The following is a 23,009-nucleotide window of genomic DNA, read 5'->3' on the forward strand; positions in this document are numbered from 1 at the left end:
CAAATTATTACAATAGTTCAGAGTATATTCAATAAATATTTTAAACAATGTACTATTTTAATAATTTTTAAGTAATTTTAAACAATAATTAAAATGATAATTTGAAATATTTTTTTATTAGATAATAAATATTATTACAATAGATAACAAAAAATACAAAATATTGTATATATGCATACATACAAACATATATATGTCATACCCATGTCATTATAAAAATTTGTGTCCTCATATGTAACAAAAATGCACACGCACACACACACACACACACACACATTTTCTTTGTTGACTAATTGGGATTATTAGATTAATATTAATCTTATATTATACATACACATATAGTCTATTCATTATTATTATTATTATAAATCAATTTTTTTAACTTTAAACGTAAAAAAAAAAAATTATTTTTATTTTAAACAAATTATTTTACAAATATTTCATATATTTAAACAATTAATTAAGATCTATCATAAATTATGATTGCTGTTTGTTAACGAAGAATGAAATAAAAAATGAAATGCTATAATAATTATATTACATCATTATAATTATATTTTGAATCATATATGATCGTATTATATAATTTCATCCTTATAATTATAGTTATATATAATTAAATGTTTTTTAAAATAATAAATAATTGCCGTTTGCGTCCAACAATGCTATTATAAATCCATTTTCCACTACACAATAAAAACGACACCATTTTAAACTCCTTTTTCACAATAAAAAAACGCTACTACTAATGACAATTTTAATCAGTAAATATTTTAAATAAGCGATCGCCTCTCTGTTTTTGATTGACAGCTGCGTCATTAGAGAATGCCACGCCCCCTCCAGCAGAGCTCGCGGAGTGTGCGTCTCGTGCGCTGCAGCTGCAGATCAGTCGCGCGGAGGAACAAACAGGAATAACGGAGAGACCGTTAATTTACGGGACGAATGGCGCTCATGGCCGGGATTATTTACGCGCTCACCTCGCTTTTCCTGGGGATTTGTGCAGGTCTGTCCGCTCCAAGGACTCCTCCGACGAATGAAGGTAAGAGGGGTTTCAATAAAGAGCAAAGTTTACTGAAACTCACGCAAATGCAAAGCGGTAAGTTCCCGCAAATCTCTACAGAAAGAAAGAAGCCTATTTATCATTTTTACTACATTATCACCAAGGCTTTTTTATAAAATAAGAAGTTTTTGTTGCAACTGATGTCTGGAAATATAAATAAAGTACACACTATTTATGTCTGCACACAGCAGGGCAGTAAAAACTACATTTATACAAAGAGATATGACACACATTCGACATTTTAAATATATAATTATTCATTATTCTATTTATCCTTCCTCTCTTTAGTATTTATCATGTCTTAAATGTTTAGTATGAACTTTAAAGTGATTTGAGTGTTTTTTAGCACAAGGCTAGTAATAATTTATTATCTGGAAATATAAACAATATAATGCCAAATCATAATAAAGGCTGTATAAGGATGATTTGAAGATGATTTGTAGGCCTTATTGACAGAATAGGTTTTCTTGTGCAGTTTTAAGTGGTTACTGTAAAGCAGTGTTTGCCTAACAACACACCTTTCTTCACGTTTTGATTAATTATTTTACTAATTATTATTTGTAGTAATTATTAGCCATAATTTTCTACTAAGTTCAGTGCTTGGTCAAACCTCTGTGCACTTTTCAGCCGCGTTTGCAGCTGTTGTCATTATTTATCTGAGATGTATGCCTTCCAGCTTCATCCTAGCATCAGTTTAATCACTCTGGGTAAGATGCACAGGCTGTGATCTCATTCTCAAGTCCTCTGTGTTTTTCTCCTTCAGTCACGCTGCTGGATTCCAGATCGGTGCAGGGAGAGCTGGCATGGGTCGCGAGCCCGACGGAAGGAGGGGTGAGTCGGCACCATCTCTCCGTCCCTCTTGCTCCAGCTTCACCTCATTAGTATTCATACGTATAGTTAGAGCACCATTTCATACGTTTAGATAGATGCCACATCTAAAACCATCTAAAACTTAAAGCCTTAAAGGATGTACAAATGTTTACAAATCAACTGAGGTCGATATAATATTAAAATCGTAGCTGTTTTGCTTTGATGATAATTAAATTCAGCCATACAAAGAGTGCAGATGACTTTATTTTTATTAGACCCATCATTTATAAATAAGTTTGTCATTAATATTGTCTTTTTAGACTGTTATATACTGAGAAGTGCCATGGAACTGACAGGCATGGGCTTTCTGCCACAGGATAAAAATGATAATGATAATTGTGACTTTTTATCTTGCAATTCTGACTTTTTCATCTCAATTCTGAGTTTATAGTTCACAGTTCAGACTTTTCCGCTCACAATTCTAAGATTTCGGAAGATGTAAGTCGTAATTGTGAGATTAATATCAGAACTGCAAGATATTAACTTCTGAGAGGAAAAGTTGGAATTGTGAGAAATAAACTTGCAATTGCAAGAAAAAAAAGTCAGAATTGTGAGAAGTTGCAGTTACTTTTTTTTTATTTTTTATTCTCTGGAGGAAACAATAAAAGTGTGGGAGTCTTTCCTCAGAATTCTGAGTTATTCTGAAAAAAAAAAAGAATTGTAAGTTACCTTTTTTTATTTTTCATCCCTTGGCAGGAACCCAAAATGGTTCTTCTATAGCATCGCCATTAAAAAATGTGTACCCTCACAATTTTGGTTCCAGTCTTCAGCGAGCCTCGAGGTCGTTTACATCTTGTATATAAAAGCATTTACATTTTAGATGCTGTCTGTTGATATTGTTTGTTTCAGCCTCCAAAAATGTTCATGTCACGTATGAATACCTGCGAATTCAAGCGAGATCAACCTGCCCTCTCCACTTCTCTGGGATGTAAATTTGGAAAGCGACGGGCGTCAAATTTCCTAAATAGTTTAGGGAGACAGAAATGCCCTTTGTTAGGAAACTCTATCCCTTTTCTCTCTAAAGAGGTAGGGGGGAGAGACTTGGCAACCCGGAGGCAGAGAAAAGGTCTGTTTGAGTGTCTGTGTGAGATTTTAGATCGAGGAGGTCAGCGGGTTCCGTTCGATAATGTATGCTTCTGCGCTGTTCAGAGCCCCTCATCACCAATTAGCCGTTTAACATCTTCAGATCAGGTGCATCTAAATTACCACATCAGCGATTCAATAAAACACACAGAATTCCCTTTCATTCCAGAGCAACTCGGCTTCCTTTCGCATCAATCCAAGTCTCATTGAGCTCCTGAGTTCCTCTCCCTCTGTGATCTTCTCTGTGATGGACAGGCCTTTGGCACGGGCGGTGGGCGGGTATTCAGACTTTAATATGCCCAATTAGCTCCTTTCTCCTCTCGTCCTGCTATCGGCAGCTACGGGTTCTTATCTCTGCGCTGCTCCTCTGGGCCTCCGTAGTTACACAGATGAAGGGATGAGCCGAACGGAGACAATCACGCTCCATGACGGACGCCAGATTGCTGTCATTCTTGTTATCTCACAAATGCTCAATTAGTTTTAGCGTACGGTGAATAATTCCTGGAGACTATTCAAGGCCGTCAGGAGGATCTTAATGGGACCGTGGCTGCTGTTATTACACACAATAGTTTTTCAACAGATTTTTTTTGCTTTCTAAAAATTGCTAATTAATAACTTAAATTTATAGATTAGTCTGTGCGTGTTAACTGATATGTGCACATTTGTAATGTTTGGATAAAAGCGTCTGCTAAATGAATAAATGTACATGTAGTTAAAGGTCAAAGGGCAAATTGTTAATACACATGCACTCTATCGGTCAAAAGTTTGGAATAATTACAATTTTTTACGCTTTTCAGTGTCATGCTCAACAAGGCTACATTTATTTGAACAAGTAAAAGTGTAAAACTGTGAGAAATTATTACAATTTAAAAGAACTGAATCATATTAGAAGGATTTCTTAAGGATCATGTGACACTGAAAACTGGAGAATTCAGCTGTGCATCACAGAAATAAATTACATTTTAAAATGTATTCACATAAAAAAATTATTTAATATTTCACAATATTACTATTTTTACTGTATTTTTGCTCAAATAAATGCAAAAAACATTTAAAAATCTGAATTATTCCAAACGTTTAACTAGTAGTGTAAGTTAATATGTGATATTTCCCATTCAGACTCTTGGGTATCAGCAGTTAAATGTGCATGTGTTTATATGGTGTTCCTTTGCTTTAATACATGTCATTAGTGCTGATTAGATGATGAAAACTCATCGAGTCCAATCAGACGCCGTAATGCTGGTTTAGCAGACGCTGAGAAGCGTTGTAGGCTGTGAAACATTAATGACTGTCTAGAGTTGTTATTGTATCTGAGTCTAGTAGAAGAAGAGTAATGGTGATTTTCTGAGGTTAGTTCAGGCAAACTTATTCTCAAGCCTGGAAGAGGGAAACAGATGTTATGTTTTAGAGCTACATTTACTCTACAGATTCCCAAGGTTCAGTTCTGTTTTCACTCTGGATGACCTTATTTACATTTACATTTTCATTGGGAGTTTTGTCATAACAGATTGACTAATACTGTACTTTAATGTATGGATAATCAAACAAATAAAGACAAAAGTACTCATTTTAAAACAAAAAATTTCAGTAGCTTGCGCAAAATTGATCTATTCTAGGACATATGATGCCATAGCCTACAATGCTTAAAGTCAAAGTTATGTTACAAAACTGAAATTAAATTATTGTCATGATCATTTGGCACATTTTATTTATGCTATTTAACAATAATAAATAAACAAATAAAAAGTTGTGACTGTGAGTGAATTGATTAAAAGAATCTGGCTGCCCATCATTCAAGTCAGTTGTTCGTTAATGGATGTAAAAAAAGCTGAACTTTTCTGATTCACTAAAAAGAACCGGTTTAAAAGAGACATTTGTTCGTGAATTGTACACAGACATATCAATGAATACACAATTATCACACATTACAAGACATGTCTAAAAAATTATTGATAGATGGTTAGGAAAGAGAAATGCTAATTTATAGGACAGTTTAGTTGAAAAAAACTCTCACTTGCATGTTTAGATAACAAGGTTTTCAAAAAGCAAAATTAATAGCCAGATAAACATTTTAACAGAATGTACTTGTGAAGTATACCACATAATGTACATTTTAGTAAAACATTTCTGGATCATAGTTTTTTGTTTTTTTTCTATTTTGCATTTGAAAAAGATTTCAGTTTGACGTTGAGAAAGCCTTGATTTTCCTCATTTCTAACTTTGTGCTGTCTCGTGCAGTGGGAAGAGGTGAGCATCATGGACGAGAAGAACATCCCCATCAGAACATACCAGGTGTGTAATGTGATGGAGCCCAATCAGAACAACTGGCTCAGGACTCACTGGATCCAGCGCGGCCCGGCCCAGCGCATCTACATCGAGATTAAATTCACCCTTCGTGACTGTAACAGCCTGCCCGGCGTCATCGGCACCTGCAAAGAGACGTTCAACCTCTACTACCTCGAGTCCGACTCTGACAACGAGCGCTACGCTCACGAGAGCCACTTTGCCAAGATCGACACGGTGGCGGCGGATGAGAGTTTCACGCAGGTAGATGTTGGTGATCGAATCATGAAGCTAAACACTGAGGTTCGGGACGTCAGTGTTCTGAGCCGCACAGGGTTTTATCTGGCCTTCCAGGACGTAGGAGCCTGCATCGCGCTGGTTTCCGTTCATGTGTTTTACAAGAAGTGTCCGTTAGCCGTGAGGAACCTTGCGCAGTTTCCTGACACGGTAACCGGAGTGGACACGTCGTCCCTGGTGGAGGTGCGCGGCTCCTGCGTGAATCATTCGGAGGAGCAGGAGGTTCCCAAAATGTACTGCGGTGCAGATGGAGAGTGGCTGGTGCCCATTGGGAATTGCCTGTGCAATCCTGGATACGAGGAAAGGAATGAGCAATGTCAGGGTAAGACACTTCTGATGTTACACTCAAACTAGCACAAGTGATCTTAGTCACATTTTACCCACATTTGTCTCCCATTACATGAGTTGGAATTTGAAATTGAATTTGTCACATCCACAGGACAGTTGTCACTCTCTCTGTTTTTAACCTTCAAGTCTTTTTAACTCTCAGAGACTAAAGCATAGATATTCACAGTGTATTATTTCTTGTCACCCTTACCAGTTAGTTTAGGTAAGACTTGCATTTGGGGTATAAGTTGGACAAGCAGTGCAAAATTGCAATATTATCCATTTAGGCTCATTTTTTTTATATACTAAGTGAAATGTTTGGAATTCACAACACAACTCTGCACACAGATGTATTTGAAATTCATCTGGTAAGGATACAGTTATGAAAAGTTAATAAATGTCATTATCAGAATCAGAAAGAGCTTTTATTGCCAAGTATGCTTGCTTATACAAGGCATTTGTTGTCAACAGCTTCCAGTTCACAGAGACAACAACGACACACAGGATAAAAAGTCAAAATTATCTTTTTTATTCAGTAGCGTAAAAAAGTTTCCATACTTATATGAATTTCTTTACATTTTTAAATGAATTTTAATTTATGTTTGAATGGCGTCAATTCAAATAGGGAACTGAATTGAAATTCAAAAGGGGTTCTTGATTCTTTTCTGAATGGTGACTTCCGTCTATCCATCAATCCCTGTGTCTTATTTCTTCTCCTATCGAGCACGAGTCTGTCATCCGGTGGTAATAAGAGTGTTTCTGATTCTGAGTGGTTTATCTGCGTTTGTGATTGTGTACTAAGGAGGACTGAGGTCTCTCCTCCCATGAGAACAAGAGATGCTGATTACAAACACAGAGTAGAAGAGAGAAGAGGAGAGGCAGTAAATCCACGAGTGCCGAGCGTTCTCATGGAAATAATTTTATTATAATCATACTAGTTAAGCTCTGGACTTTGTAAATAACAGATTTTTGGCAACTTCATGCCACATAATAGGATGTGACTCACTGTGGATGTATTTGAGAGAGAAAGAGAGAGAGGGATCGCGAGAGAAAGATGGAATGAGTTGAGGCATGTTATCAAGAGTCTAAAAATGGCAGAGGGCCGTGAGTGTGATGAATGGATCTGTTGGAGGAGAAAAAAATGTAATTATCTTTAAAACTAACATTTCATTCTGCCATAGATCAAGCCAAATAAGAGCCTGTGACAATAATAAATACACATCACACAGAAGTGTTGACAGAGAAAAGAGAAAGTTGGACTTCTCTTGTGCTTAATGGCTTCTAGACATGTGCTGCTATTTGTAGAAGTGCCGCAAAGACGCACTGCAAACACTTTGCGCGGTTTCCATAGCGATGATGAGGGAAAGCCGCCACCACCCTTGACCTTTGCCCCGAGAGGTCACGGATCAAAGGTTATGTTCTCGCTCAGGACTCAAGTGCAGTCATCTGGGGCTGTTTCAGGTTTCCTTAAATGTGTTGAATTTTCTGTGAGTTTTTGAAGGGGAATTATGTGACAGACAGATTATTAGTGGAGCCTTCATGAATATTGATGGTATTTGAGTCTGTTTTAATTATTCAGAGAATTGGAACAGAAATACATGCACACGTTTGTGTGTGTGTGTGTGTGTGTGTGTGTGTGTGTGTGTGTGTAGATAGATGGATATACGTGGATATACATGGATATTTATGAATGCATGTGTATGTATGTTATATTATCATATATATATATATATATATATATATATATATATATATATATATATATAATGAAAATAATATATAATTAAAATTTATTTATTTATTTATTTTTATTTTTTTAAATAAATGTAATATTATCTTAAATATAAAATGTGCTTTTTCTCATATATAATAAGTTATATTTATATATAAAATATAAAAAAGTAAATAATTTATATTATGTATTTTATAAATTATTTATTTTAATTTGAAGTTATATTATATTATTATATGTACAATATACATATTAAAATAAATCTGTCTGTCTGTCTGTCTTATATATATTTTTTCAAAATAGAAATGCATTGCTTGACTTGTTTGTATTTAATTTTATAGTTTAATTATAATATAATTTGGGAAGTCGTGGCCTAATGGTTAGAGAGTTGGACTCGTAATCCAAAGGTTGCGGGTTCGAGTCTCCGGCCGGCAGGAATTGTAGGTGGGGGGAGTGAATGTCCAGCGCTCTCTCCACCCTCAATACCACGACTGAGGTGCCCTTGAGCAAGGCACCGAACCCCCAACTGCTCCCCGGGCGCCGCAGCATAAATGGCTGCCCACTGCTCCGGGTGTGTGTTCACGGTGTGTGTGTGTTCACTGCTGTGTGTGTGCATGTTGGATGGGTTAAATGCAGAGCACGAATTCCGAGTATGGGTCACCATACTTGGCAGTATGTCACTCCACTTATAGTTCCTCTTCAGGAACTCGAGCTGCGTCGACTAGGGCTGTATACCTTGGAGAACCTGGCGTTACGATACATACCTCGATACACAGGTCACGATTCGATACGTACCTCGATACAGAGCTGTCTCGATACGATTTGATACAATGTGACACGATTCGATACGATTCAATAAAAATACATGGGCCAGAGCCAATTAGTTAATGCTGAACACATTTACTCAACAAACAGAACTCTGCATTTTTCTTCAATTTATTGAAGACAAAAGTGCATTATAACAAAGTGCATTTTGCTTAAATATTTGCAACTTTAAGTGCTCTGATTAATTGTACACAAATTGTATTAATCTGGAAATTACCACAAGTTAACATTTAACTTTCCAAGGGTACAGTCTGAGCTCACACAAGCACAAAATCTTCTTATTATTATTCTTAACTAATTATTAAATCTTCTTATAATTCTTTTTTGTGACACCATGTACTGCCATAACATATTTCACTATGAAATCACTTAAATGCTACATCTTGCTTTAACATTTTCCATGAGTTTTTTGAAACTCGCGGGCGCCGCTGCGCCCCCTAATGGCTGGGCGGAGTATCGATACTAAGGGCTAGAATGTCGATACTGTATCTTTTTTTATTATATCGGTATGTATCTAAGAATCGATATTTTGAGCACACCCCTAGCGTCGACGACGCTTTGTGGGCGTTCCCTCGAGGAACTAGGGTTACACAAGTAACCTAAGACGTTTTTTTGTTTCACTGTGGACAAAGTTTTTACCCACCATTAGGGATGGGCGATATCTTATCGTTTGCGATATACCGTTGAAAATTCTCCTCACGATAAAAATTTGTCTCCTCACGATAATAACGATAAGTCTAGTTGATGACGTAGTTTTGTGCGCGCCCGATTCACTGTTCACGTGCGGAGTGAAAACAAGCATGGCGGAAGGCGGACGTGAGCCTGACAGTGCGTTCACACCGGATGCGACTTGCGCGAATAAATCGCGCTATTCGCGCGTAGTTGGACGCGTGAACATTTTGGGTTTACTCGCTTCATTCGCGCGTGAAATTCACTGCACAACAGACGCGAATTCGCGTCATGGGCGGGGCTTTTGCCAGGCGCACATGTATGACTGCCACAGAGAGCATATGTATAGAATTTCGCTCTAAGCGCTCAATTCGCGCTGCGTCATTCGCGCGAATTGCGTGGCAGGATGTCTATTCGCGTCTTTGCATTGACTTAACATGTAAATCACTCGCGCTTAACGCTTCATTCGCGTCTGGTGTGAACGCACCATGAGGAGGAGCTTGTTGTTACGCGAGGAGCTACCTCCACAACTGGTTTGGTTACAGAAAATCAGATGAGCAGCAAACTACCGTAATATGCAAAGTGTACAGAAAAATGGTGGTTACAAAGAGTGGAAACACGTCCCATTTGAATTTGACATAAAAGATGTCAAACTTTTAATAAAGTTAGAAAAATGCCATTACAAAGGTAAAAACAAAATTCCCTGTAAATCACTTTAAGGAGTCAAATATCACCTCGTAATGGAAAGGTTCATTTTTGATCAGAATTTTTGATTATTGATTTGAAGGTGCTGCTAAATTTTTGACCGTGCTCCTAAATATTTTAAATTAGAAGCACAAGCGCTCCTAAAAAGAAAATTAAGCGTAGAGCCCTGAGAAATATTTCTCATGTATGTGACGAGCCCCAATTTTAAGTTTTCTTTTTTTAATTATTATTATTTTAAGTTGTTTCATTATCAGGAAAAAATGCAAGTGATCCGCGCGAGCACCTCACTGTCATGTATGCGCATTCTTTTCCGCACAAACACTTGCATATGAATAATAGTCTAGACTCTAGAGCATAGCCTCATAATTTTGTTTTAATAAATCGCTTATGCATTAAATAAAGATACAAAACAGGTTGTTAAATATGCTGAATATATTGTTCAAATATTTATAAAATGTGAAACTGTAGCTAATCTTATTCGCAGTCTAGCGTTTTGCATCTGCATAACATAGTGAATTACTTTTAACCTGCAATGATACAAAATAAAACCAAACAAGATTTGTAATGAAGAAAGAAAAATGTAGACAAATAAGAATGATGTAGCCCACATCTCTTGAGCGTCTCACACAGCATGCGCGAGCCGAACACGCAAAATCTTGCTCTCTGCATTGGATTGGATTGGATTGGATTCAATTTATTGTCATTGCACATGTAGGTACAAGGCAACGAAATGCAATAGAGAAGAAGAAATACAGCATAACATGAGGAAAGAGAGGAGAAAAAAAAGTGTCCTCGCACTGCGTTCTTGGAAGAACAGACAAAAAACCTCAGCATAAAGCACAGTCAACACAGGAACATAACTTGCATAGTAATCCTAGTTCAGACGAAACAGCCATCCGGCCAGCCGCCATTACAGCGCAAACCCACGGACCCGTTAACGCCTGACAGGATGAAGCGACGAAGGCGTGGGATGGGGTTAGGGAGGTGTATGAGTGTGTGTATGTGTAAGTTCGTGTGAGTTCGTATGCCTTGAAATCCGTTTCGCCAGCACTCCAAACCAGTCGACTCAGTTCGCAGGTTGTGATGCGACATAGCAATTGCCATGGAAACGTCCTTGGACAGAGCACAAGCGCCCGACAATAACAAGGTGTTTTTGGGAGGAGGGAATGGAAGAAAGAGCGTCTCCCTGCAGTATTCACCGGAGAGTTGATACCAGAGCGGCCTTGCCAAGCCGTTCTGTTGTGGGAAGCCGGAAAGAGATAAGATTGTTTTGTCTTAGTGCGAACAGCTGTCTTCCAGTTTCACAGCTAATTCTCATTGTCCATTCTGATCTCCATGTCCGTCGATTTTTCTATCCAAAGCCGAGAGCTTAGCCGTGATTGAATCCATATTGCGGTTAATCGCCTCAGTCTCCGAGGCGACCGCTCTGCCTACAGCCTCAATCATGACGGGCAGCCGTGAGAGGTTTTGGACAGCCAGTCCCGTCTCCTTAATTTTCTGATAATTTAGGGCAACGCCTAATCCAAATAGCAGAAACCCAGTTATCATTGTTCCGAATAAGAAGATGTCTTCAATGTCCTCCACGGAGAGAGCCGCCAGACACACGATCCGCCATCTCTCCCATGCGTCCATCGTGTAGCCAGCAGCAAACGTCCCAGCGGGACATTCCGGTTCTCCAGATCCCGCTTTCCTAGTCGAGAAGATGGTGTCAATTGCATTTAGAGACCAGTTGATCAGATCCATAATTTCGGTTTTGCAAATAGTGCAGCGAGAGTCTCTTAAGAGGACAGGACAATACAAGAGAGCAAGCAGGGAAGTACAGGAGGGAGGGAGGGAAGAAAAATGCGACCGCCTTCGAACATGAATGCATGAATGCAACGCAGATGGCGAAGTTTGTTTGAAACACATAAAAAGTTTAGATAAGATAATAATATTAACAATGCACATTATATGACATTTAAAATAGTTTTGGCGATTTTTCCTTCAGTCCGCCTGTGCATTTCTGACCCAAACAGTAAAGCAGCTAAATCTCCGCGATGTTCTCGTTAAATATGCCATTTCTGAGATATTACAATTAATTAATTTCTAAAATGTTATGATATGGAAAGCCTGAAACAGATCACAGCAGTATAGCCATACACAGGCTTTCAGTCATCAGCAACGTGGTAAACGTGTGCCAGTAGCCTATGCATATGATTTAATATGAAGCGTCCATAACGCATTATTATGGTTGATAAGAGCAATTAATGGAGATGAGCTGTTGATCATAATTAGCATGGCCATAAGTTGGCTGTGTACAGAACGTTTCAAGTTAATACTATATAAAATAAACTTAATCTTTAAAACTTAAATCTATATATATATATATATATATTATCGTCATTTCTATCGTTATCGCAATAAATACCTGAAATTATCGTGATAAATTTTTTAGGCCATATCGCCCATCCCTACCCACCATTATAAAACTGTCTTTCAATTAATTAAAAAATAAGCAAAACCTAAACAAATGTTGAAACAAGATTTTTTTGCACGTTATGTACATATACATAAATATATATCCATGTCTTACCAGAGAGCTTGTGATTTCTGTAGGTCTACATGACTATTTCATGAGGAAATATGTTGCTAAATACAAAATCAATGCATGGTATTTGATTGAAAAGTTACTTTGGTAGATATAGTGTGGAAAGAAAGTAATGCATTGCTCATTTCTTGTGAGGAGTTGCAGTGCATGTGAAAGTATCTGTGGGATGCAGTTGATGCTATTGTTGAGCTGACGCTGTGCTGAAAGGAATCTGCCATTGCAGTCGAGTCTCGGGGCTCTGTGAGAGTTTTGGGGGTTCACTGGGGGGAATTGAAGAAGAGGTCCGGGGCAGGTCAGAGGTCACTGACTCTTTCATCCATCTCTGACGCTCGGCTGACAGCTGGAGAGGAGAAATTTATTAAGACATCAAAACTCTTGACAGCTGGGCTTCCACAGGATGCCATGGAGACACGGGAGCTGTGATCGCAGCTCCTGCTCTCTATATGGGCCCGAAGGGGGACGCTGCTGTTTGTTCTGTGTCGTTTACAGCCGCCTGTTGCATGATCACCCACAGGATAGATAGATCTTTATAATCTCATTCATGTTTTCTGAACAGAAATAATATTAAATGGAGAACAAATTGAGATTTGTTCTTATTTCTACTGATTAAGCTCCAAAAGCTAATAGTAGACTGCATATTAGATTCTTAAATTCTCTTAAGTTGCAAGGATATGTAACAATAAAATAAAACAATTTCTTTATGATAAATTATGCAGTATTTTTTGTATCTTTTGGCTGAGAGATGTACGGATGGCCTGCAAATTTGATCTCTTTAAAATCTCAATTGTTTCTCCTGTCAAATTTAGATTTTTTATTTAATTTTATTTTAAAAGTACCATAATAATATTATAAAATATTTAAATTTGACTATTGGCTATTTGAAAGCATATGTTTGATCTCATCTCCTGAGCTACGAATGAGCAATCTCTGAGCCATAAAATGTCCTGTGGATGAAGGAAAGGACAGGAGAGGAAGGAATCAATCTCTCTCACCTTTTCTTTATCACTTTCCTGCTTTTGTTTCCTCATGCCATTTATTTGAGCTGAGGGAAAGTTGGTGTTGAACTGTTTCATGTTCCAGTTTTTTGTGGCCTCGTATTCTCCAACATGCCTGAATGGTTTAAAAACACAGCGGGATAAAAGGAACAGGTCAGAGTTTACCTCAGCCTGAAGAGCTCGGGACGACCAGCTCGGTTCCTCAGACAGAAAGAGTCCTGTGTGTGCGAGTCGAACATTATTACCGAGGTGTTGAGAGCTGTTTCTGGTCTGGATGGTGTTCTGTTCCCTCAGTTCTTTATCTCCGACTGTCTCTCTCAACGCTGGCTCTCCCCTCTCTAAAAGGAGCGAGACAGAAGCGCGAGGAACGGCACCGCCGTAACATTGATATAATGTTGCAGCTCGCTGACAGTCCCTTATATTAACCAGACTTAATGGACTCTCTGGAAGTCTTACAAGGGAACGACAGGAGACGTGTGGCCTCGGCTGACCTGAATTTCCCTCTCGTTTCAGTCAAATTCAGCGCTGATTCAGGTGTCTTAAAGGGACAGTTCACACAAAAAATGCCAACTCATCCTCATGTTTCTCAAAATAGCCAAATATTTAGCAAGCTTCACATTTTTAAACAATTTAAAGTCTGTGTAAAGTCAATTCTGAGAATTGTTTGTAAGCACATTATAAATGTTAGAAATGCATTGCTGAAACATGTTACAAAGACTGTGAACTATGTAGTACTTAATTGTGGAGTTTGACGTTAAACAGTTTTTCACCATTTTCGTGATCAGGATTTTTGGGGCGGAGTTAAATCCAGCCACCGAGCACGGCCCCTCCCCAACACTATAAGACGCGTGTTCGACTTGAAGCAGCGCTGCAGACCGATCGGTGCGTGGCATCAAAGTACAGTGAGAGCTACAGAGAGCAGATGCTCCTGATGCTTTCGAATCGCTCTCGCGGTACTTTGATATCATGCACTGATCGTTCTGCAGCGCTGCTTCAAGTCGAACACACCTAATAACTAGAGCGCATTAGCATCAGTGGTTCACGGTTCAATTGCGAGTTACTGTCATTACCGTTAGTTACTACAGCCTACAGTTTGCTAGCTAGATTTGCCTTCGTTACATAAATGCATAATACCTGGTTGCGATGATCAATCATTTACAAAACAGCATTTCTCTTAAAATTTCTATAAAATTCCCTTCAAATTTCTTGTAATGACTCAGAAAATTCTTAAAAATTCTTATATAAATTATAATAAATTAATACAAATTAGTAATAAAATTATTATAAAATTATACTCTCTCTCTATATATATATATACTGTATATACACACACACACACTCACTTAAAGTAGGCATGAAACGTAAGTTGCGACTGTCTTTTATTCTCTACTGTGACGTATATCCGAGTGAAACGGCATCTGAATTGAGAGGGCGGGACTTGATTTTGTCCTTCGAGAATTGATTGGATTGTTGGAAGTTGGGGCGTTACTAACAAAATGGCAGATCTGAATGCTAGTTTGCAGTTAGTGGTGGGGGATTTCTCGCCACTGGATTCACCGCCGACACCCAAGCATGAATAAATTATTTATTTATTAGGGATGACGACCACGATCAACGGCACAAAACATGCCTAAACAGCACACGAGAGAGAGAGAGAGAGAGAGAGAGAGAGACTGCCTAAATGACGGAGCGTGTCCTTCATCAGGTTAAGTCATAGTCATGAAACAAATTAGTTTGCGATGTCCTAAGAGTAATGTTGTCGCAATATCCTAATATATGAAGCGTCAGCTTCAGCTTTCCCCCTGTCGTTTAATCCCAGCGTTTACCCCTTACGTCACTAGCTCCGTCCTTGCCCCAATACTCGTGACCGGAAGAGTAGAGGAGTCATTTTGAGCGGGAGGGGAGGTTAACATTTTTTATTAAATAGTATGAGGGCACATGAATTAAAAAATAAAATAATGAAGTGCACGGATAAATTATTTATAATAAACACTCTAGTATTCCATCAAAAAATAAGAATTGTTTAGAACTTTTGATTTCATGCCGACTTTAATCTATTTATTCATTTATTTATTTACAAACATACTATAATAGTATTATTGTATAATAGTATTAAAGTAGCTTATGTGACTATTGTCATCTTTTGTTCTATTCACTATAAATATATATATATATATATATATATATATATATATACATTTTGTGTGTGAATGTTTGTGTATATAGTAATTTGTAATATTATAATAATATTTAATTGATCCATATGACCTGTGCTGTGTATTTCAAGTTTTCAAAAGCCATTCAATAGATTTGTGCATTTTTTCCTTAAATCCCATATTTTAACCTGGTGGAAAATAACAACTTAATTTTTAGTTTGTTTCTCACCCAAAGTGATTGTATGACTTCAGAAAACTTGGTATGTCATGTACAAGTCACCTTGACTACTTTTATTGTTACGTGTCTGTTTCTGTTTAGTTCTATTTATAGGCAGCTGTCCCTTTAAGACCGAATGCACGGATGAAATATAATGATACACATGCTATTTCTTTCTAACTTGTTCACTGAAGATAAGTGACTGCGTTATTGAGAATGATTGTTGAGACGTCCATTTTCACATAATTCTGTATGTATGCGTCTGTTCAAACACAAGGAAATGCGAATGAAGAATGAAGTCGGTGTTCGCGCGCGCTTAAAAATCTGTGCGCGGGCGCCGTGTCCGGCAGCTGTGGCCACAGAAATCAGCGCACGGACAGTGAAATAAGTTCTGTTCGCCTCGTCTTGCGCTGGAATGGTTTAAAATCACTCCAATGTGTAAATTGGCAAGATAAAACACATACAAATGATAAACGTTCACTCTATGATGGTTCATTTTTGCAATTAGTCTGTTAATCACATGCGAACCGAACCTTGAGGTCTGGTCCATACGGACCACGGATCAACTGCGATCAGTTTCACAACTACTGTGTAATGTTGGAGGTTGAATCGAAACGTTACACATAACGTACACCACTACTATGATTACACTTAAGTTTGCGCTATATTATACTCACCTTTTAATAATTAGTGTGTGACTAACATCTCCTCCACTATAAATTACCAGACTGTAAATGAATCGAGTGACGTCACTGAAAAGCTGCAGCCGTGGCGGGGATGATTTTTGGTGTGGCTGGCCGCCACGGCAGAATGAATGTAGCGGAAACACTGGTATATTGTGTTTATGCTCATTAAAATACTCCTTTTTTCCTACTCCTCGTTGTGCGCTATTTTCCTACAACACATGCCATAACAAAAGATCTGACCGAACAGAAGATGAGGAGGCGGCTGGTTTTGGTTCCCCGCAAGGGATATCCTGGGATCCTCAGCCCGCTTCCGCCGCCCGCGATGACGATGATTCCGCCCGCGGCGATGATTATTCCGCCGTCCGAGGCGATGATGGTTCCGCCCGCGGCGAAGAAAGTTCCGCCATCCGAGGCGAAGATGGTTCTGCCCGCGGCGATGATGATTCCGCCGCTCGCGATAAGCCCGCCGCCGTTTGCGGCCAACCCTAGCCCGCCACCTGAGAATGTGGCAAGCCCGCTGCCTGAGAATATGGCAAGCCTGCCGGTTCTTGCCCTGGAGCTCCTGGATTCTCGGCTCCTGTCCTCTCCCCATAGCCCGCTCCTCGACAGCGCCCTCTAATGCCTGCTCCTCGCAAGTGCCCTCTAGTGCCTGCTCCTCGCAAGAGCTCTCCAGTGTCTACGCTGGTTTCGTCCAGCTCTCCTGCGTCCCCGCTGGTTCCGTCCAGCTCTCCTGCGTCCCCGCTGGTCCCGTCCAGCTCTTCTGCGTCCCCGCTGGTACCGTCCAGCTCTCCTGCGTCCCCGCTGGTTCCATCCAGCTCTCCTGCGTCCCCGCTGGTTTCGTCCAGCTCCGCGCTTCAAGAGCGCCCCCAAGTGTCTGCGCGTCAAGAGCGCCCCCAAGTGCCCGTGTTTCCAGAGCGCCCTCCTATGTCTCCGCTGGTCCCGTCCAGCTTCGTGCCTCCAGAGTGCCCTCAAGTGCCCGCTCCTCCAGAGCGCCCCACAGAGCCTGCTCCTCCAGAGTGCCCCACAGAGCTCGCTCCTCCTCAATGGCTCCCAGAGGGGAACTTCCCCAAGAAAAGTTTTTTTTGGGGGGGGCATATAGCCACGGCCTGTGTGGCCAGGCCAAGGGCCAAGGCCACGGAACTCCCTGATCCGCCATGGCTGTCCAAACTCCTAGATCCGCCATGGCCGTCCAAGCTCCCTGACCCGCCATGGTCTCCCTCGTCTCCAGTTCCGCCATGGCCTCCCTCGTCTCCTGATCCGCCCTGGAGGCTTCCCTCGTCTCCTCCCTGTCCTGGCCCTGCTCCAGCCTCCAGGGCCCCCGCCCCCCGATGTAACTGTTATGGTGCGGGACGCACCTTCCGGGAGGGGGGTGATAACTGTTACGTGTTCTCTTTTGCCCTTATTTGGTTCTTCCCGTTCTTGTTTCCTGTTAATTAAACACAGGTGATGAGACTAAACGATGATTAACTAATTATCTTGTTTCCTCGTTTGGTTGATCCCTTTATAAGTCCTCAGTTCTCCTTATGTCTTGGTCAGATCTTGTAAGTTTGTAATTGGTATATTGTGTTTATGCTCATTAAAATACTCCTTTTTTCCTACTCCTCGCCGTGCGCTATTTTCCTACAACACATACCATAACATTTATGGTACTTTCACACCTTTTTTGAAGCTTGAAACTTTTTAGTCCAAAAAGCGACTGGGATGCTTTTGAACATGATTTACAGAGGAAAGAAAGTCATATCTCATATACCATGCCGCTGCGTTAGTCATTTCCTATAATGTGGTTTGGCGTAGGGATGTGCGGTATACCGGTACTGGAAAAATACCAGTATATATTATATTTCAAACGGTACGATATCGTAATTTTGCTCAGTTCGGTATTTCATACGCTGCTGTTGCGAAGTGCTTCCTAAATTGCTGTGCAACCGGGAAATGCGACAACAGAACAACGCGATGGATCAAACAGATGAAACTCTATCAACACGCCTGAAATTAATAAGAGAACAGTAGAAGTGAAATATGGCATTACTCTGCATACAAAGCATGACAAAGGTGAATGAACTGACTTTACTGCACCTGTATGCAAGCATTGCTATAAATCATGTGTTGCCACAGGAGGCAACACATCAAACCTTTTTAAGCATTAGTCTCTTGCTCATCCTGACCTTTTCAGGGAATTAAGAGATAAACAGGTGAGTGCCTCATTCATAAATTCAGATTTAATTTGAACTTTTATTTACAACAGATCAACGCACATACAGATGTGATACACTAGCTCAAATATGCGTGTGTGTGACACGCTAGAACCAGTGAAGTTTTGGTCACGTAATATATGCACTTGCATTTCATACAGTCGAATAATAATTGAATTTGATTTAAGCAAGAGTTGTGCTATATATTTATTTTAGTATCAATAATATGAAGGGAATGTTTCTGCCGCGCTGCCGACCGCTAATCTGAAGCAGCCGAGAGAGCGAGATTTATTTAATGCTTTTTCTTTGGCTGAGTCTGAAATCTGAAAACAATCTGAGAGAGAGAAATAATAACGTGTTTTTGAATATTAATTAGTTAGAATAACACTTTTGTTGCATTAATTGCGTTACTTCAGTTGTATTTTTTTCTTCAAACTCAGTCAAAATGTAACCTATGATATGTTTTTTGTTACATTTTGTTTGCTCTGTGTTTGCACTGAAAAGATTTTAATACATTTTCATTGTATTAAGTTATATATAGGCTATATTTTTTTCCATCAACATCTAAATGTAACCTATGTTCTCGGTAGGTTTTTTGTTACAGTTTGATACAAAGGTATTAAGATAAGAATCAGTTTTTATTATTATATACATTTTTTTTATAAAATTTTTTCAATTCACTTATCTTTTGAGGCTGGTTATTTGTCACCTATGGTATCGATTTAGTATGGATACCGAGGTATTAAGTTCTGGTATCGCACCGAAGCCAAAATTATGGTATCGAGCCATCCCTAGTTTGGCGTCAGGACTAGTTGTACTGTTTTAACCATCAGTGTTGGGATTTGCTATCTTGCTGGAACTTCTGTAATGCTTTCTCTAGTGCGCTCACTTTCCTTCTGCCTTTGAATTCATCTATTATTTTCCATCAAGAGGGGGTTATAAAAGACAGAGAGAGAGATAGACGTAAGGGGGAACAACAAAAGACAGAAAGACAGCAAGAATAAAGGAGGTGATCGCAGAGAAAAACTGATTTGTCAGCACACAGGGAAGGTCAGCGGCCTCCTCTCAGACAGGAAAAGACGAGAGAATGAAAAGGAGCTGATGTCTAGAGAAAGAGAGCGGTTTTTAGGTGGTCTTTGATTTATTTTCCTCATCATTCACTTCACGTTCCCTTTAAACATCCCTTTGATGTGATGACAGACGCTGTCTCTTTCTCCCCCTCTGTTTCTCTTTGTCGTTCTCCTGTAACAATGGACTGTGATTGCAAGGTTTTGAGTTGTAATCTTAAGCTCGTCAAACTGTTGGAGGTGTGTAGGTGGTCTTTTCTCAGTTTTAGTCCTCTTTGTGATGGAATGATGCATGTAAAGAGGTGTAAAAAAAATTATGTTCTGAAACTCATTTTAATACAGTGAGTGTGTTTCAAAATATCTACTAATATCAATATATCTAATAATCTAATAAACTTCCCTGCTCTTCTTCTAAGGCCACTTTGAAACTGGAACAGTAACAATGTAATACTCCTATAGTACTCACAAATATAATATGAAAAATAGTAATTTGTTATTAGATTAGACTATTTTATTTGTGGTTTTCAGTATGTAATAAGAGCATGAATATTGCACATATATATATATATATATGTGTGTGTGTGCGTGTATAAACATAAAATGTGAAATTGTGTGTGTGTGTGTATGCATATGTATGTATGTACATATATACATATACATACACAATTATATATAACTTTGGTTAGTATTTTTGAGGTGTGAAGCATAAAAGTAATTGAAATTGAGTTTGAAATAGTTTATTGAAATTAGGGGTGTGCGATATGACGATTTTTGATTGTGGACGATAAAAATGTCTCCACGATCTGCTTTTGAAGAAATATCGTAGTATCGGGCTACAGCACACATTATGTCAAATACAGTTCTGGTGTCTCCGTCTCTATATACTGTACAACACGACATACAGCAGTAGAGTTACTCTGACAGGACACTGCACTTATTCGCGATCGCAAAAGTACATTTGCACACAAGCCTTGCTGGTTAAATGTTTCATTCGCGCGCTGGTCTGACGTGCGCTTTTTCTGAGCGCATACACCTGAAGCACGGACACTAAAAAGCCTGTCTAACAGCGCCTGATTACTCTAACTTATTTTTTGCGCAAATACTGTCAAAACACACAAGGTTTACATACAGACTGAGTTGGTTATGCCTAAAATGAAAGTAAATAGTTAAGAGAGAAACAGATGCGTGCCTGTATATTAGATGCGTGCAGCTCTTAAAGGGACAGGACACTAAACATGCTGTCGACTGTCATTAAAGGGATAGTTCACCCTAAAATTTAATTTCTGTCATTATTTACTCACTCACATGTTTCCCAAACCTCTATTAATTTTTTGTGCTGAACCCAAAATAAGATATTTTGAAGAATGAGGGTAACCAAACAGTTGCTGGTCTACACTGACTTTGATAGTAAAGAAAAATCCCATGGAAATCACTGAGGACCAGCAACTGTTTGGTTTTCCACCTTCTTCAAAATAGCATTTATGTTCAGCAGAAGAAAGAAACTCATTCAGGTTTAAAACAACTTTTGAGTAAATGATGGTATAAAAATACAACATTATGACAGAATTGACAGACAGATGACTATTTAGTTTTGGGGGAACTATTCATTTAACGTTAACAAAACAACAAAACGCAAAGAGAAAAATCATTCACTATTCTTGACTGAAAATCTTTAATACAGTTGCTTTAGGAATCAGTCTATGTAGTGTTTTATTTTTATATTTGTTCATTCAATTTCATTGAATGCTCTGCTAAATACACCTATTGTACCTGAAAATAAAGCACTGTTTGTTTTATTTGTATATTATGTGTATTTGTAATGTGTATCTTTGTTCTTATTTTTTAATAAGAAAGATAAAATGATGACAAAGATTTTTATCTTCGCCCACTTTGGGCTAAATATCTTCCATGTCTTTTTTTTTGTTTTTTGTTACCTTGAAAGGCTTTGTCTTTCTAGTTTGGCTGTAATGCTCAGACAACTTGTAAAACCAACATGACAAAGAATCGTGATAAAATCGTGAATCGTGATATTTCTAAAAAAAAATCGTGATATGATATTTTTCCCATATCGCCCACCCCTAATTGAAATGAATAGTTTTGAACTGATTCACTCAAATGAATCAAACTTTCCAATTCAATGCCCAGCCCTAATGCACATACATTACTGAATTACTGAAACATTTGAATGTATTTATGAATCATTTTTACCTTTGAGAGCAACCACAAAGAAAACACACACAGAATTATTGATTGAGAAAACCCATCATGTGTCTGTGACTGATTTCTAAAGGTCAAGTGAAAGTAGCAAAGGTTAAAGGTCAAAATAAGAGTTTGTCTTGTTAGTGCTGCCATATTCATCATGTTGCACCGCCACAACATCATGTTCATGTGTACGTGTTTGTACCATAGGTGTGTGCATTTGTTTTCCCAACAAATCAATAGAAACATACACTATTCCCTGCTGTTCACTGACTTCCCATAAACACACACACACACGCATGCACAATGGAAGGTGTTGCAGCTCCAGACAGTCTGTCGTCCTGCTTTTCCTGCGGTTTAGATGAACAAACTAAGACCTTGCGGGACACACACTCATCTTTCTAATCTCTCCATTCTTTTATTTTCATGGTAGTTGCTATTAAATTGGGTATGGATTTTAAAGACCCCTGCAGCCCAAAAGGGTGTACGCGATCCTTTGCCCGATAAACGCACCGTAAATTTGGGGAAATTCCTCTCTCTGAATGGAGGAAGTTGGTGTACGTGTTTAGGGCAGTATGAAGTTCAGGTAATTTCAGGAAGTCTTGCATCAATACCTTCAAAAACCTGCCAAATCTGTTATATTAAAACAACACGCTTTGACAGAATAATACCAACAACGTTGTGGTTTCATAACATATATTAATAAATAATTCAACCGCAGAAGTGAATGATGTGTTCATGTTGGGTATTGCTGAGGAGAGGTCAGGCTCAGGTGACTTTGGTAATAATTCACCAAAAACATATACAATACATTAACTTAAAAAGTTTAGATTTCCAAATCAGTGGTATTTTATATTATATATTATATACAATTATATTTATTTATGTTGAATTATATACTATTATTTATTATATTATTGCACTTTCAGTTGTTATTTTAATTAACATTTTAGTCATTTTGCTATGTGTACTTGTCATTTTTTTATATATATGTATATTTAGTTTTTTAAGTTTTAAGTTTTTCATGTAATATTTGCAATAATTTTTTATTTTTTTTGC

At 38.6% G+C, this 23,009-nt stretch overlaps 1 protein-coding gene across 1 annotated transcript in view; it reads left to right on the forward strand.

The window, feature by feature from the left end:
- The first annotated feature begins 844 nt into the window (after positions 1–844).
- The window catches only part of LOC306854348 (ephrin type-A receptor 4-like), a 45,846-nt gene continuing 23,681 nt past the window's right edge, over positions 845–23,009 (forward strand). The window contains exons 1-3 of the mRNA XM_079392283.1: positions 845–1,039; positions 1,824–1,891; positions 5,252–5,915. Coding sequence (XP_079248409.1) covers positions 943–1,039; positions 1,824–1,891; positions 5,252–5,915 — 829 coding nt within the window. The 5' untranslated portion in view covers positions 845–942. The remainder of the gene's footprint in view (positions 1,040–1,823; positions 1,892–5,251; positions 5,916–23,009) is intronic.

Source organism: Barbus barbus, assembly GCF_936440315.1.
Source record: "Barbus barbus genome assembly, chromosome: 34".
NCBI lineage: Eukaryota > Metazoa > Chordata > Actinopteri > Cypriniformes > Cyprinidae > Barbus > Barbus barbus.